Source organism: Quercus lobata, chromosome 12 (genome assembly GCF_001633185.2).
Source record: "Quercus lobata isolate SW786 chromosome 12, ValleyOak3.0 Primary Assembly, whole genome shotgun sequence".
NCBI lineage: Eukaryota > Viridiplantae > Streptophyta > Magnoliopsida > Fagales > Fagaceae > Quercus > Quercus lobata.
In genome coordinates, this window is record NC_044915.1 from 29,317,442 (window position 1) to 29,336,017 (window position 18,576).

The 18,576-nt window shown below is 34.3% G+C and overlaps 1 protein-coding gene across 1 annotated transcript; it reads left to right on the top strand.

Annotated features, from left to right (window-relative positions):
* The first annotated feature begins 3,435 nt into the window (after positions 1-3,435).
* On the top strand, positions 3,436-10,871 carry LOC115970501 (stress-related protein-like). The gene is made up of 3 exons (XM_031090129.1): positions 3,436-3,477; positions 3,605-3,670; positions 10,329-10,871. The coding sequence occupies exons 1-3, from the start codon at positions 3,436-3,438 to the stop codon at positions 10,869-10,871; spliced, it is 651 nt and encodes a 216-aa protein (XP_030945989.1).
* Positions 10,872-18,576: the final 7,705 nt, after the last annotated feature.

Sequence of the window (18,576 nt, forward strand, 5' to 3'; positions counted from 1 at the left end):
ATACTGAAGTTAGTGAAGAACCTATTAGATCATCTGTGGTTGACCAAAATGATATTAGTGAAGAACTTGTTGAGGGTTTAAGGATGGTAGTGTTGGTGAAGCTGTGCATGTGGATAACCATGCTACCTATGGACAAACTGTTGGTAGTGAAGATGTTCATGTGGATGAACCTAATTGGCTAGATGAAGGGCATAAAGGACTAGATTACCCTGATGACATATTTGGTGCTCAGAACAATGAGGTGCCCAATATGAGAGAGCATCAAAGAGATACTGAAAATGTAAATGAGGGAGATGTTATAAGAGAGCCAGTTACAGATAATGGGAAAAGACCAAAAGCTGCTGCCAGTGATCAAGCTGGTAATGATAATGATTGGGCTGAAAAAGCTCTTGATGATGATGACACTAGGAGCATAAACAGTTCAGAGGATGAGGATGAAAGGGTGAGATGTCCAGAGTTTAATGAGAAGACTAGCATGAGTAACCCTCAGTTATGCAAGGGTATGAAGTTCCCAAATGGAAAGGTGTTTAGGGTTGCCTTGAGGGAATATGCATTGAAAAAGACTGTGGACATTAAGTTCAAGCTTAATGAAAAGACCAAAATTTCTGTCCACTGCAAGTATAAATGTGGTTGAAGGGTATATGCATCACAGATTTCAGGGGAGTTAACCTTCCAAATAAAGACTATGGTTCCAACTTGTACATGTGGGAGGACATTCAAGCGTAGCCAGGTCACTTCTACATATGTGCTAGGAAATACTTGGATGATTTCAACAAAAACCCTGATTGGGCAATTTCTGGTGCGAAGCATCGAGTTATGCAGGATGTCTCTGTGGACTTGAGCATAAATCAAGTGTACAGAGTTAAGAGGAAAGCTAGAGAGTTCATACTAGGTGATGAGAGGTTGCAATATGGGAAGCTTAGGGACTATACAGAGGTGATAAAAGCAACTGATGTGGGGAGTACTGTGATTCTGCCAACTCAGATTACTGAGCCTAACACACAACCCATGTTCAAGAGGATATATGTGAGATACAATGCACAAAAAGTTGGATTCTTGGGGGGGTGCAGGCCACTTGTAGGATTACATGGTTGCCACTTGAAGGGCAAGTTTGGTGGACATATATTATCAGCAACTGCAAGGGATGAGAATGACAATATTTTCCCTATTGCATTAGATGTAGTTGAGCAAGAAAACAAAGATTCTTGGGTGTGGTTTTTACAAACATTTGCAGATGATATTGGGAGGCCAGATGAGCTAAATCTAGGTTCATTTCAGATAGGCAGAAGGTAATACAATTCACTTGCTTTTTGAGACTGCTGTTTGTTCTTAATTGTTACATTTCTGCTTTTGAAAGTTTTGTTTTTATTCTTAGGCAGATGGTGTTCATTTTTGTTCTTTGGATGGTTTTTGATTGTATTTATGATAACCAGGGATTGATACCTGCCATGGAGATGTTGTTCCCAATAATATAATTAATAATTAATAATTAATAAGCAGACTAAAAATCGATTAGTATCTTAGTTTGATACTAATAAAAACCGATTAATATCTTAAGAAATCTGAGATTCAATCCCCGCCTACACTAAAAACCGATTATTATCTTAGTTTGATGATAAAGAGTTATCATTATAAGCAAACTTCATAAGTTGAAACTCTCTTTAAAAAAAAATACAAAAATTAAAAACAACACTTACAAAGACAAACACACTAAAACCTGTTCACAAACAAAAATTATCCAAAATCCCAACCTAGATTACAAATTCTAACTAACTCAAGAACTTGACACTTACAGTCTCAAACCCTATACACCCATTAGTACTATCAAAACAACAAAATAAACATACTCTCAACTAACACACGTAAGGATATTTTAGTATCAAAAGAGCTACCAAATTTTGTTTAGAAGAAACGCACCTATGTTATTCTAATGCTATTCTTCTCTCTACTGTCACCACCTTCACAAACAGATCAAAATTCAATACTTACACGTAAAAGTGGTATGGGTTTCACCTTTTCCTTTTCCTCCCAATCAAATATGGATCTTTCAAAATCAAAACATCCATATATATAATTTTTTTACTCTCTAAAATGAACTTGAATGTTTAACATATGAATTTCACTCTATTTAAGAAGCATATACACTTGACACCACTTTTACATGAATACACATAATATACACTTGACACCACGTTTACATGAATACACATAATCCGTACATTTAACAACCGAATTACAATCCAATTTTTTAATTTACAAATTCCTCACATTTATAATTCATCTTGTCCAAACTATATAAAAAATAAAAACTGAATTTGTTTTGTAGTGAACCATTATTTGTTGAACAATGCTATAAATACAAATTTTTTCACAACAGTTGAATTAGTAATAAAACTATAAATTACCGAAGTTTTTGTTAAATAGTTAGTGTTCAAACTTGAACCAAACCCTATTTCTTTAAACTTATCTCTTCTACTCTTTAGCTTTTGTAGTTGTCACGTCATCACATGAAATTTTTCTTTGAATATTTGAGTTTGACTCTCTTGTTTGCCTTCAACGTTTCCAATTGCACAATTGAAATAGAGAAAAATCAAGGGTCCGTTTGGTAGATCATTTTAGCGACATGTTTTCCGTTTTTAACCAACATTACATGCATTTTCACACACTTTTTCACTCATACATATTTCAAAAAATACAAACAACATTACTTAAACTACTCTACCAAACGGCCCCAAAAAGTACAGGCAGCCGATTTTTCAAAAGTAAAAAAATTATTGAGATGATGCGGAAAATTGATGGGGTGCACACAAGACACAAAACTAAACCTCGATTGTAGTGCCACATTGCCTTCTGTGCCATGTAGAGAGAATATATATCTTCCTCATCCACAATCCTTGACACATACGGATAACAATGCCACCTAACATGTCCACATGTCCACATCCTACACATCCCACATCCTCGTCACTCATCACCCACCGTCCACGTGTACTCTCACCCTTCCGCGCTTCACATTGGCCGGTTTTAGGTCCTGTTTGGTAGGTAAGCTCAAACTCACATTTTCAGTTTTTAAACAACTTTACACACATTTTCATACACTTTTTCACCCACACGTATTTTAAAAAATTACAAACAATATTATTCAAATTCCTCTACCAAACGGGCCCTTAATTTTCCAAGTTGAAGCAGCATAGCAAAGTCAAACGACTTGACCCATGTGACCCTACCTCATCTAAAACACGCCACGTGGCAACACCTCACACCGTAGCCGTTCGATTCCCCATGGAGATCTACTTGGATCCCTATTAAAAGGGAATCGTTGCAACGCTTGGTCTTCACCGTTTTGTATTGAGCCATTTCAAAATTCTCTCAAGACTCTCTCATTCTAGGGTTTCGTACTTTCTAGAAGAAATCGCATTAGCTTTTTTTCCGAAAATGGCAGACTCTTCAGAACCCAGACAGCCATCAGAGACGTCGGTATGATCACTCATCACTGATTCATTCTTGGCTCGTTGCTTTATTTTCTTTACAGCCAAACAGAATATACGTTGAAAATTTTTAGTAATATTATTTTGTAATGTGATTTTTGATTTGGATATTGAAGGTTCAGGAAAATAAGAAAGGGCTGAAGTATCTGGATTTCGTACAAGTGGCGGCGATCTACATCGTGGTATGCTTCTCGAGTCTTTACGAGTACGCAAAAGAGAAGGCCTTTTAAATTATATTTGTTCAAGACCTATACCAGCGCTTTCAAAAACTAATAATCTCATTCCTACAAGAGAGACTAGGTCCTAACCACTCTTTATCATACTAATAATCTCTAGTTATTTGGCAAAGTTGGTCAGATGCCTTAAAAAAAATTAGAGTTGAAAATAGTATTAAGTTTATTAAGAAGTTACTTTTAAAAGGGTATGATATGGTAATCGAAAATTTAATATTTACCAATCATATGAGTATTTTAAGAAACATGATGAATGGAAAGAGATAGGATAATACTTCTGATCTAGCTTTGTACGGATGGGTATATAATGAGATATACACAAAAGAATACAATGTGAAAATATAATAGGTATCATAGATTGAAGTTCTTCCAATGCCCATCAGTGCATGATAATTCCATTTTATGACCTAATCAATATTTGGAGGACATGTGATTAAATTTGAACCAATAACAACTAACCACCTATGATTTGTTGTAAAAATATTGTGAAAATCCTAAATTTTAATTTTAAAAAAATCCCTTCACGTAACCTCATTAACAATAAACAACCTCATTAACAATAAACAAATTCAAATTAAAAAATTATATTAAACTCAAAATTTTAAATAAATAAAAAAAGCCTCATGGGCTAGTTACTATTAATTAAATCTTGGTTTTGCTTTGACCGGACCGGACATTGATGCCAAACATAATAAGAGCTCCCCCTACCATCATCCTATAGCTAGTTACAAATCACAATATTTTATGTCTCTCCATCCTTCCTTCCCCTCTCTTCTACTTCTTTCTTAAATTCAAATAAACCCAATTGTCTTATTTTGCTAAAAGGAAACTAATTCCTGAGTGGCTGTAAAGGCAAAAAACATATATAACAATCTTTGACTACACTATCAAGAGTAAAGTGAGATATAAGGTTCCTCTCATTAATAATTTATCACCCATCACATTTACAGGCTTTTGATGTGCATGTTTATGACTCATTTTACTAACAAATTTTGACAATTCTATGTTAATAGAAATGTGAAAATTCCACCACATAAGTGTCAAAAAGTTTAGCTTTTATATCCAATGTATTAGACTTTCTAATGCCAAAAATGGTGCATGTTTGCCTGGAAAACCCTAATGCCATTTTGGTGATAGAATGGTGATCTAAGCTTGAGAAAATCAGCAAATATAGGACTACTGAATGCAAAGATCAACAACTTGTTTGCATAAGCATGCAATTATTACATTTGACAAATTGAACCACAACTAATGTCCTTAGGGGTCTAGCACCATATTATTAACCCTAAAATATGGTGCATCTTATTATTTACTTATTTGTCCAACACAACAACAACCAAAACAAAAAAAAAAATCATTTATTATTTGTCATGTCTACTGGCTTTACATTTTTTTTTTCCAACAACAATGTCATTACATTCAGAAAAATAGAGCGACGGTGTTGAAACACATTTACTTCTACTTTAAAATGCAAAATGATTTGTTACTAATATATAAATTTTAATTCTTACAAGGAGATCAACTGTTTGGGCATAGCTTTTGGAACCACAAGTATGTATCTCATGCTTCTCAATTATTGCCAAATGGCCTTTTGGCCACTTTTACAAATCATATTGTCCATGAAAGACATAAAACAAGCACAAAATAAAAATTCAATCTATACCCAACTAAGAACACATTTTAAAGAAATAACAATCAACACTCCCAATAATGAAAAGTACACCACCTTATATCACCATGCAAGCCACCCGCTTACTCCAAATCAACAACCCACCACAACAATAATTTTGACATATAATTATAGAGTAGTAGGATATTATGAAGCATATTTTACTCACCCTTTAGCAACACACTGCCTACCTCATGAAAAAAGGAGCCCAAACTTACAACAAGCTACTAATCCTGCAAAAGCTAAGTCTAAATTATAAACTACTAAGTTAACCAGTGCATAAAGATAAAGTAAAAAAGGTATGAATAGGTTGCATCAATTTACTTTCTCAACAACAAAAGTCTGTAGTGAGAATAATAATTATCATCATCATCATAAGTTTTTTTTTTTTTTTTTTTTTTTGGGGTGGTTTTTTCATTCTTAGTATATTAGGCTAGGAAGTGTTGACCAAATTATAGAGCCCACATCAGCCATGAACAATATAACATATAATTGATTTAATCTTTTTTATTCAATGAATTAATCCCAATTTAGATTTTTCCCACCATCCAAGCTTCAAGGGGCAAACAAACAACACCGAAACCAGAATTTAATTTTGGTTGAAACAAAAACCGTATAGAATAAACACACTTTAAACCTACCATAGAAATTAGTTCATTTTATCCCTGTGCTAAATTCCAAAATAAAGAGCAAATTGACTTTGGAAGTTCACAGTACATAGACCTCCACATAAAATGAGTTGCACTCACATAACAAAAATTGTAGCAAGACTAATCCTCTATCATTCCTTAAACGTGGATATATAATGCAAATAAAATAAATAAATAAAAAACTACAAACCCAGTTTTATTGCAAATAAAATCACAACTACATTTTTTTTTTCCATACTCAAACCAATTTTTATATTTGAGAACAAAATCTAAAAAAAAAAAAGATTGTAAAAGATGAGAAAGTTGAAAAGGAATGAGGATAGAGAGGAAGTAGTAATTCATGAGCTACTTAGTAATGCTAGGATAAATATCAAATTAATGGGAAATAATGAAAGTAAATTACTAGGATATATATATATATATATATATATATATATATATATCTTACAAATTCACAATTTCCTTTATTAAACCACATCAATCCTTGATCTCTTTTTTTTTTTTTTTTTTTTTTTTTTGGAGAATCAATCCTTGATTTCCTTGATTGGCTTAGATTTAAATCCACACTTAAAACACCAATGGTTAATTACACCTTAAGTACTTAATTAAAAGACCAACAACTATATATCTAATAACTTAACCACCTAATAGCCACATATATTGCTTTGTACTTACTTAGTATATAATCATAATACAATTAGCCATTCACTTACTTATACATATATGTAGTCAATTATGCATATCAATTAAAGCATAGTTTTTAGGTTTAATCTAATCTATGATCATTGGTTTTATTGCAAATAAAATCACAACTACATTTTTTTTTCCATACTCAAACCAGTTTTTATATTTGAGAACAAAATCTGCAAACAAAGATTGTAAAAGATGAGAAAGTTGAAAAGGAATGAGGATAGAGAGGAAGTAGTGGTTCATGAGCTACTTAGTAATGCTAGGATAAATATCAAAATAAAACCAAACAGGATGTTCACAGCCAGAAATACATACTGACCAATCAAAAGAATTTGACCTACCTCAAGTCTTTAAAACTAGTAGTTTTACCTTGGATTGAATCCATACCAGCTGTTGTGGTATGGATTTAATCTCTCTACCTTGGATTGACCATATCCATCTTTACCTCTGCACCCTCTTGGAAGTAACAACCCCTGAACAAAATAGATGGACTTTTAATCTTTTCTCCAACTAGAAAAGAAAAAAGGAATAATGAATATGAGGTTAGTAGGTTCTAATGACACTCAAAACTAACCCATAATTTAAGGACATGTCTTGCATCAATAAATACATATACTAACTACCTAACATAAAAAAATTTAGAAAGGATTTGGTGCAAATGTCAGATAAGAAAATTTATTGTTTGAACTCTTATATAAAGGCAAATCTCATTGCAATTTTAATTTAAAGATGATAGGATGTATGGTCCCCATTTCTTATTGAATTATAAGTCAAGGAGATCCAATACAAGCAACCATTAATAGGTGTTCAAGCACCCATACCATCAATGTTCAACTAAACCTCATAATTAAAAGGGCTTACTTATCTAGCAAAACTTTAGTTTACCATCAGCTCAGCATCTTAATTCTTTGTCATTGCTGTCCACCACAATATAAGACCCTGTGTGCTTTGAAAATAGTGCCTCCACAAGGGACGGATCTTGTCCTGACCCCCGACAACATATACGTAAAATTACATTGGATGAAACTCTACCATTTTTGTCCATTGCAAGAATATCACATTATGAAAGAAATTTAATTTTAAGGTGAAGCTAAATAAGTTTGTGATTTTCATGGAACAATAGAGTACTTTAGCTCAATAATCAGGTCCATTAGCCATGGACACTACTATCACAAGTGGTTAAAAATTAAATTCCAAAATAGAGCAAATTTTTGTTAGCACTACTACCACCTACAGTTCCTCCAAAAATAGAGCAAACTTTAACCAAAATCAAAAATAAAAAGCCACAAAATCAACTAAACTTTAACCAAAACCAAAACTAAAACCCACACAATCAACCAACAGTTACACAAAAATATACACATAACCCAAACCAAACTTCAACCAAAATCAAAACTAAAAAACTAGAAATTTAACAACAAACTTTAACCAAAATCAAAAATAAAAAGCCACAAAATCAACTAAACTTTAAGCAAAACCAAAACTAAAACCCACATAATCAACCAATAGTTACACAAAAATATACACATAACCCAAACCAAACTTCAACCAAAATCAAAACTAAAAAACCAGAAATTTAACAACAAATATATATACAAAAATTGCTACAAAATAGAAATGAGAGCTAGAGAGACTTACCTTGCTTTGGGTAGGGTTTGTGGTTTTGGGTAGTATTTTTGTGTTTGAAATTTTGGAAAAGAAATGGTGGGTTTTGAGTAAAGAAGAAGAGAGGAGGAGGGGAAGTGGGTTAAGGAAGAGGGAGAGGGAGAGGGAGAGCGTGAGAAAATGTGGGTGAGAGGAAAACTTCTGAAGTAAAGAAGTGGGAGACCAAAAATGAGAGGCCAAAGAGGTGGGAAGGTGAAAAAAATAAGTGGGAAGTTTGAAAATTTTTAAGTGGTATGAGGGACCTATCCTAGTGTTTTTGGAAAGATCTATCCCAGCGCTTTGGGAAGCGCTGGAATAGGTGGACCCTATTCCAGCGCTAGTACAGGTCTATCCCTATAAGCGAATGAGTGATCCTATCCCAGTACTTTTGGAAGCGCTGGAATATGGTCCACCAATTCCAGTGCTTTCCACCTATTCCAGCGCTTTCAAAAGCGCTGGGATAGGTCCCTCGTACCACTTAAAAATTTTCAAACTTCCCACTTGTTATAATAATTCAAATTATAAATAGCAATATAAATAATAATATTTAATATTTTCATGATTAATAAGATTGAATATAATACTTCAAATTAATAAAATATAATTTAACAGTACAAATTAATAAAATAAATTATATTAAGTAATAAAAATATTTTTTAATAATTCAATTTTACAAAATTTAATTTAGTTTAATCTTCAAACTAATTTAATACTTCAAATTAATAAAATATAATTCCTCACTAAAAATTAGTAAAATATAATGTAATAGCTAAAAAAAATGTAAGATGAGACTCGAGGACCAACAATATTAAAATATAATTTAATATTTTAATTAGGTTGGGTATATAAAACCTATTTACCCATTAAAACCCAATTAACTAATTGTTTCTAACCCAAACCCAATCATTATGGGTAAACCCCAACCCATCCAATTATCCAATTATCAAAATTACCAAAATGCCCCTAAAGTGTAAATGACCAAAGTACTCTAAAATCGTCAAAAATGACCAAAATATCCCAAAACCTCAAAATTAACAAAATAACCACAAAATCTACAAAATAACCAAAATACCCCTCGAAACCCAAAAAATGACCAAAATACTCCTGAAACTTAAAAATTACCAAAATACCCCCAAACCCCATAAAATGACCAAAATAACCCTAAAACCAAGAAAATTACCAAAATACCCCCAAAACCAAAAAAATGAGCAAAATACCCCCGAAACATAAAAATGACGAAAATACCCATGAAACCTAAAAAATGACCAAAATACCTCTGAAACCAAAAAAAATAACCAAAATACCCCCAAAACCCTAAAAAATGTCCAAAATAACCTCGAAGCCTAAAAATTAACCAAAATAACTCCGAAATCTAAAAATGACCAAAATACCTTCGAAACGTTAAAAACGGCCAAAATAACCTCGAAACTTGAAAATTGACCAAATTAACCTAGAAACCTAAAAATGATCGAAATACCCCCGAAATCTTAAAAATGGCCAAAATTACCCCGAAGCCTGAAAATTGACCAAAATAACCTAGAAACCTAAAAATGATCAAAATATCCTCAAAACCTAAAAAATGATCAAAGTACCCTGAAAGCCTAGAAATTTTGGTCATTTTTTCGATTTCGGGGGGTATTTCAGTCATTTTTTATGTTTCAGGGGGATTTTGGTAACTTTTAGATTTGGGGGTATCTAATATTTTAACCTATTCCAACGCTTCCAAAAGCGCTGGGATAGGCCTCTCTTAATAAGGGAATGAAGAGACCTATCCCAGCGCTTTTAAAAGCACTAGAATAGAGTCCACCTATTCCAGCGCTTTCTAAAGCGCTGGGACAGGTCCCTCCATTCCCTTATGGAGAAACACCTATCCCAGCGCCTTTTAAAGCGCTGGAATAGGTGGACCCTATTCCAGTGCTTTTAAAAGCGCTGGGATAGGTCTTTCACTATAAAGGAAATTAGTAACCCTATCCCAGGCTTATCTATTACGGTGGTTTGTAAAAACGCCGGGAAAAAAACGCTGGGACAGGACGATTTTTTTTGTAGTGCATCACTGGTGAAGCAAGCATCAAGCAAGGCCTTGATAGTGGTTCACAAGGTGCCAGAGGTGGCTCTAGCTGTGGCTTCGGAGGTGCAGCGAGCTGGCGTGGTTGACACAACAAAAAGCGTCTCAAGGACCATTTACACCAAGTATGAGCCAACAGTTAAGGAACTATACACAAGATACGAGCCAGTGGCTGAGCATTACGCTGTATTGGCTTGGCACTCGTTGAATTGGCTCCCACTGTTCCCTCCAGTGGCTCACATAGTTATCCCCATGGCTTCTTACTGGTCTGACAAGTACAACCAGGTGGTTTGCCATTCAGCACAGAGGGGATGTGCTGTGGCAACATATCTGCAGTTGATTCCCAAGGAGAAGATAGTTAAGGTTTTTAAAGAGGCTGATAGTGGGCCCTCTGTTACAACCAATGGTGAAGCTATTGCCGTGTCACAGTGACTTCCGTTGATTGGTTTTGGGTTTAATCAATGGCATCATGATCATAAAATTCTTAAAAGGGGTTGCATTGCATAAGGTTTTGTCTTGTCTGGTAGATTGTAGTTACTCTTTTTTACGTCTGCTAAACCTTTTTTTTGAACTGTTGTAATTTTGGGGACTCGTAGATTCCTTTGAGCTATCAGCTATGTGATTTTGGTCTGAACTGTGGAATGTAGCTATGGCCTATGTGATTTTGGTCTTTTTTTTCTATTGTTTTTCCATTTGGTTCCCATTTTTTTTTTTTAAATTGTTTGTTTTCTTATATTTGGTTAAAAATACTTTAAAAAGAGAAATGTTTCATACACAACATTTTCACAACATGAAGTTTATTGTAAAAGTGTTGAAAAAATATTATGAACATGGTATTTCTTTTTTCTAAAATATCACATTTTCTAAAGAACAAAACTTAGGTACAATACCTTAGGTGCTGTTCCTTAAGTTCCCCTCTTAAGATTTACCCATATGACTACTTAACTAAAAAATGCACTTTTATCTCATGAGAAAAAATCTACATGGCAGAATCTTAGAAGGGGAACCTAAGAAACAGCACTTAAGTACTGGCTAAATCTTAAAAGGAAAATCTTAAAAGGGGAACTTAAGGAACAACACTTAAGTACTAGCAGAATCTTAAAAGAAGAGCCTAGGGAACAACATTTAAGTATTGTACCTAAGTCTTGCTCTTTTCTAAAAGATTAATTCTTATTATGCTACGAATGTAGCATTGCCACATATTACCCTCCTAGAATTTTAAGCTACATCGTAACATTGATTAGCACACACATCATCTCCATAGCTAAAACGCCCACAATATGCTACTCGCCTCACTTAAACACCAACATCGACCAAGAGGGTGTGATCTAATGAAAATGTTATTAAGGTGGGGAATGAAATGGTTGGTTGTATTATTAAGTTTTAAAAGAAGCACTTAGAGAATCTAAAGGATGTAGACTACCAACTAAAAAGACAATGGTGGAATGGGGAGGTTTCTTGACTGTTTTTTTTTACCCTCCAATGGATAAATATGGTTTTTTTTTTGGATCAGGATAAGTATGGTTTTTTACTACCAAAATAAAGCAAAAGAGATTGGCTATCGCCTTATAGCCATAGTGTCATACCTATCTCTTTCTTCAACTACTGAAACAAAGTCAAGAATGATGGAGAGGCGACATGCCCAATTGAAATACAATAAAAGCCCATTGAATAAAGTTGAGGACCATTATCTAGGAACAAAAGAAACATACCACCATGTACTATTGCTTAATTAGCCCAAAATATCTTCCATAGACTGAACTAGAGCTAATGATCCACTACATTCTTCAAAGGCCTAAGCATTGCACCTCCATCGAGTGTAACACTGCAAGCCCTCCTCAACACCACACGAGGCTGTAGACAAAGCATCTTCCAAAAAGGGTTTCCAACTTCCCATTATCCTTTTGCTTAACCCACCCACAACCTTAAGGGTTCATTTGATTAAGAAATTAGAAAAATGAGAAAATAGAAAATATTTTATTTTCTATCATCTATATTTGGTTAGGGAAGTGGAAAAGTAGAAATATGAAAAATATGGTTTCTAAACTTACTCTTATTCTAGTTATAGGCTAATACGTTGCACGGTTTTATTATAAACTTATAGAATATATATTTTATGTGGAAAACAATAACCAAATAAAAAATTATTATAATAACAAAATAAATAAATTGTATTGGTATAACAACCATCATATATAAAATGATAACATCTCAATAGAAAATTATTACCTTTTAACATACCAATTGTGCTCTAATGAGACTTGTAGTTACATGTATCGAATTTTTTTCATCAAAATTTTGTATTTACGATAATATTAGAGAGAAAAAAAATGTTAGAAGTTTTTTTTTTTACCTTTGGAAGATTGTTAAATACTTCTTTGTACACTATATTTTTAGTGTATCCTTGTTCTTGTTTATTATTGTTCTTTATTAAAATCTTTAGTTCTTCATGTTAGAAAAAACTAATTTTGCATCTCATACAAAACCCACAACAGAAGCAACACAAGAATCTACTTCATTCATGATAGATAACATGTAATCTTGAATTCTAGAACAAAGAAAAGAAAGCGTACCTTGGTGCAATAAAATTCAAAAAACAAGACTTGAAAATACCTTCAATCTCCATCCCAATTCCACATGGTGCCCAAGATGAGTGGTCTCTCAATCAGTTCTTACGTACGTTAATTTTCCTTTTTGGAAAAGTGTATTTACAAGATTCTGTAGAGAAAAAACTATTTTCTCTTCCTTTTAATCATACGTACGTTTTAACTACCTTAGCAGTTACTTTATTTAATAACTCTTATTAAATAAATAACTGATTATCTAATTAGGTTAGCCTTTTGGGCCAGCCTAATTGGGCTTAAGTGTGTGGCTTGGGATGGGAACAAAGGGACTAATAAGGCTCTAGTTCCAATGAGCCTCAGACTTATCTGTCAATTCTTGACAAGCCCAAAGTTACCATTAATTATATAACAAGTACCACTATGGAAATATAATTGCACTCTAAGCTTTATTAATAAATTATATTCCAAGACTTTAATATGATATCATTTGACCCCTCCATGAAATATTCATAGTGAACAAAGTCATAATAAACTGTCACTTTGTAAACAACTATTTTATTCCTTGAGTACCCAGTTGAATCTTTTAATTATTCATATTTATGAAATCTAATTCCATAAATATAAACTTTAGTAACTCTTTACTAAAGTGACTAGCCTTGAATAACCAGTTCCCATTAAACTTATCTCAAGGGAATATTTCATGTCTCTATAGAAAGAGATTATGGATTCCATCTTGAGAATGTGTGTTCCTTCAACACTACGTGTGGTTATCCAACATCCTGAGGTTTTGACCGTTAAACTGCTATGCTTATGTTTGAGGCTTTGATTGGTGAGACCTACCATGCTTAGGCTCATTCAATGAAGAAGGCCTTGATTGCCAAGAACAAGTTTGGTTTTGTCAATGGCAGCATCACTCTCTCTTCTCCATTGGCAAAAACTCCAATAGTGAGTGATGCTTGGATTCGTTGCGATAATATGGTAGGTTATTGATTGATGAAGGCAGTTTCACCTCAGAGTCAAGTTAGCATTGCTTACAGAGATACTGCATTGGAAATCTGGAATGATCTTAAAGACACACATTCATAAGGCAATGGACCTAGGATTTTTCAACTTCAAAAGGACATTGCTTCGATCAGTCAAGGTGATTCTTCAATTACCACCTATTTCACTCAATTGAAGGTCTATTAGGATCAACTTCAGAATTTTAGGCCTACTTCAGTCTGTTCTTGTGGAAAGTGTACTTGCAATTTGACTCAAAAGCTTGATGATCTTCATCTTCAAGAATCAGTGATGTAGTTTTTGATGGGGGTTAATGATTCATACTCTCAAATTAAAGGACAGATCTTGTTAATGGATACACTACCATCCATCAACAAAGTTTACTCCTTGTTGATTCAAGAAGAAAGGCAAAGGAGTGTGGGACATGGCAATTTTGTTCACATAGAGTCTACTACTTTGGTAGTGAAGGGTTCTAATCCCAACTTTAACTCCAATTTCCCTAGTTTTTCTGGCAATTTTGGTGTTATTGGAGGAAAGAATTCAAAAAGGAAAGATAGACCCATATGTACTCCCTATGGGAAGCTTGGTCATGTCATGAAAAAATTCTTCAACTTACATGGTTTTCCACCAAGCTTCAAGCCTAAAGGCAAGAACTTTATGGTGAATCAAGTCAATGCTCAAGAAGATTATGCAGATAAGGATTCAACATCTGCTCAGTTTCCTTTTACTTAAGAATAATGTTAGCAGTTCTTGACCATGTTGTGCACTCAGATGCAAGCTGCTCAACTTAACATTGGCAACAAGGACAATCAGTTCAACATGGGCAACAAGGAAACACACATAGCGAACAATGTGGTTAACCCTAATCTAGCTATTTCCTCTTCTTTCAATACCATAAATGCTCTTACCATGGCAGGTATTTTATATTCTACTTGTCTTGATTTGAGGCATTCAATCTTTTCTACCCCAATTATTAATACAACAACATTTAATGGTGATACTTGGGTCATTGACACTGGGGCAACAAACCATATAGTGCATTCTGTTCATATATTGACTGATTTTACTGTTATTAATTGTGTGGTTGAGCTTCCTAATGGTGAAACTGCTTTGGTGACTCATATTGGTTCTACTTCTATATGACTCTCTGAAACCTTGATCTTAACCAATGTTCTTTGTGTTCCATCCTTTTCCTTCGACCTTTTATCTGTTAGTCAAATCACCAAGAAAGTGCATTGTTGTCTCATCTTTTTGTCCACAATCTGTTTTATATAGGACCTTAATTGCTAGAGGATGGTTGGTGTAGGTGAAGTTCATGATGGGTTGTACCTACTTCAACATAGCCCCTCTGATACTTGTGCCATTCCAATTCTGTCCTAGGCTACTCCATGTTTCCAATCTATCTTTAATTCTGTTTTTCATTCTGTTTTCAATAAAACTCAGCCTCATGTAATCAATAATGTCAAAATTCCAGCTTCTGTCTGGCATTCTAGACTTGGGCATCCCTTTAATGATAAGATTTTTGTTTTGAAGAATGTACTTCCTAATATCACTTCTATTTCTAATGAAATTTGTGAGATTTGCCCTCTTGCTAAGCATAGAAGGCTTCCTTTTCCTTTCCATAATCATGTTTCTGATTTTCCTTTTGCTTTGATACATTGTGACATTTGGGGTCCTTATGTGGTACATACTGTTGCTGGTCACAAGTATTTTCTTACCATAGTTAATGATTATACTAGGTCAACTTGGGTTTATCTTATGAAATCTAAATTTGAAACTATACCTCTTCTGCAATCCTTTTATGCCATGATTAAAACTCAATTTGGTAAATCCATTAAAGTCTTTAGGACTAACAATGGGCTTGAGTTTCAAATGATTGATTTCTTTAAGCTTAATGGCATCATTCATCAACATTGCTATGTTGCCATTCCACAACAAAACTCAGTTGTGGAGAGGAAACATCAGCATAGATGTTGTGTTGCAAGAGCTTTAAAACTTCAATCAAACATTCCTATTGCTTATTGGGGTGATTGCATCCTCACTACAGTGCACCTTATCAACAGACTCATTTATCCTCTTTTGAATAATAAATCCCCTTTTGAAATTCTTTACAACAAGGTTCCAGATTATTCACATCTTAGGGTGTTTGGATGTCTATCTTTTGCTTCTACCCTCTCTCACAATAAAGGCAAGTTTGATCCTATCCTAGAGCCCTCAAGTGTGTTTGTTTAGGATATCCTTATGGAGTTGAGGGATATAAGCTCTTGAATTTACAAAGCAAGTCTTGTTTCATTTCTAGAGATGTTACTTTCCAAGAATTTGTTTTTCCTTTTAAATCTTTTCCCTCTTCCCTACCTTTGTCTCAATCTGAACCTTTTTATCATGATTGTATCCCTGATGCTCCACTATTACCTATTACTGATTCTATCCATCATTCTGCTCCTCTAACAAACCCTTCACAACACATATTGATTCTACTATTCTTGAAGATCACTTTACTGATCTTCCTGAAGATTTGTCTAATTTTATTTCTAATGACATTACTGATACTCCTGATCTCTTCACCGATTCTTTATCTATTATTCCTGTCTTGAGTCTACTCCTTCCTCTGCTCCTACTCCAGTTACTCCTATCGTTGTTGATTCATTACCTAGAAGGTCTGCTAGGATTTCTAAACCACCTGCTTACCTTCAGGCCTATAAATGCAAAGCTTCCACAAAGTATCCTATTTTATTATATATCTAGTCACAAGTTATCTCCTTCTTACTCCCACTTTGGCAATAGTATTTCTGTTCTTAAAGAACCTATGTTTTATCATCAAGCAATTGGTGATCCAAATTGGGATGTTACCATGGTAGCTAAATTTCAAGCTTTAGAACTTAATAACACTTGGTCTCTTGTTCTTTTGCCTCCTAATAAGAGGGTTGTTGGTTGGAAACGGGTATTCAAAATCAAGTACAAGTCTGATGGTAGTGTGGAGACATACAAGGCAAGGTTGGTTACTAAGGGATATACTTAACAGGAAGGTTTAGAGTCTTTAGACTATACTGAAACCTTCTCTCCCGTTGCCAAGATTGTAACTGTTAAACTCTTCTTGGCTTTGGCTACTGTGCAAGGCTAGACTCTTCATCAATTGGATGTCAACAATTCGTTTCTTTATGGTGATTTGCATGAAGAAGTGTATATGTGTCTTCCTCCAGGTTTGCACAGCAAGGGGGAGCTTGTTTGTAAATTGAATAAGTCCTTGTATGGCTTTAAACAGGCCTCAAGGCAATGGTATTCGAAATTCTCAACCATTCTATTGTTGCATGGTTTTCTGCAATCAAAGGCAAACTATTCTTTGTTCACTAAGCAGACTGGTACTTCTTTCAAGGCACTTTTGGTATATGTTGATGATATACTCATTGCCAGCAATGATCCACAGGCTGTGGCAGTTTTAAAGGTTGTATTGGACCAAGCAGGTCAAGTTGAAAGACCTAGGTAACTTGAAAAGCTTCTTGGGTTTGGAAGTGGCTAGGTCTGAGAAAGGCATATCATTATGCTAAAGGAAATATGCTCTTGAAGTGATCAATGATGTGGGAATGCTTGGTTGTAAGCCTATTAAAATCCCATGGAGGTCAACCTTAAGCTCAACAAAGATGAAAGAGATTTGTTGCGTGATGCTAGTATGTACAAAAGGTTGATAGGAAGGTTGCTATTCCTAGCTATCTCTAGACCAAATATCACTTACTCTGTGCATAGATTGAGTCAGTGTCTAAGCCTAAACAGCCTCAAAGGAACTCCATGACAAGGATTGTTCTTTCCATCTAAATCCTCTTTGCATATCAAAGCCTTTGCAGATGTAATTGGGTAGCATGCATTGATTCTAGGAGATCCATCATAGTTTATTATTTATTTCTTGGTGATTCTTTAATTTCCTAGAAATATAAGAAGCAAAACATTGTTTCAAGGTCAAAAGCAGATGCAAAATACAGAGCAATGGCTGTTGCAATGTGTGAAGTAACTTGGGTTCTATATTTGCTTAAGGATGTAAGTGTTAAGCATGATCAAGTTGCCTTGTTGTTCAATGATAGTCAAGCAGCAATCCATATAGGCACTAATCCAGTGTTTCATGTGCGTACAAAGCATATCAAGATAGATAGCCACATTGTAAAGAATAAGGTGTAAGCTGGAGTTATAAAGTTAATGGATATTAGAACACAATGTCAATTAGCAGATCTGTTGACCAAAGCCTTGAATTGGAATCAATTTTCTGGTCTTTTTACCAGGATGGGCATCTTCAACATTCACTTTCATGATTTCCATCCTAAGGGGGAGTATCATAAATCAAAGAAACAAAAGGAAGAAGGTGGAACACATAGTCCAGAACTCATAGAAGCTGTAGAAGTGAAATAGAGCTAAACGGCAAACAACTTAGGCCATTGTAGACACCGCACTTTTCACCCGTTAATAAATTTTGGTCCTTGGCCCCAATGATGAGCTTGATATATGTCAACCAAAGGTAATTAAAGAGTTCACAATAATTTGGAAGTAATTACAACTCAAAAGTACTCAAATCGCTTTGAAATCGATAT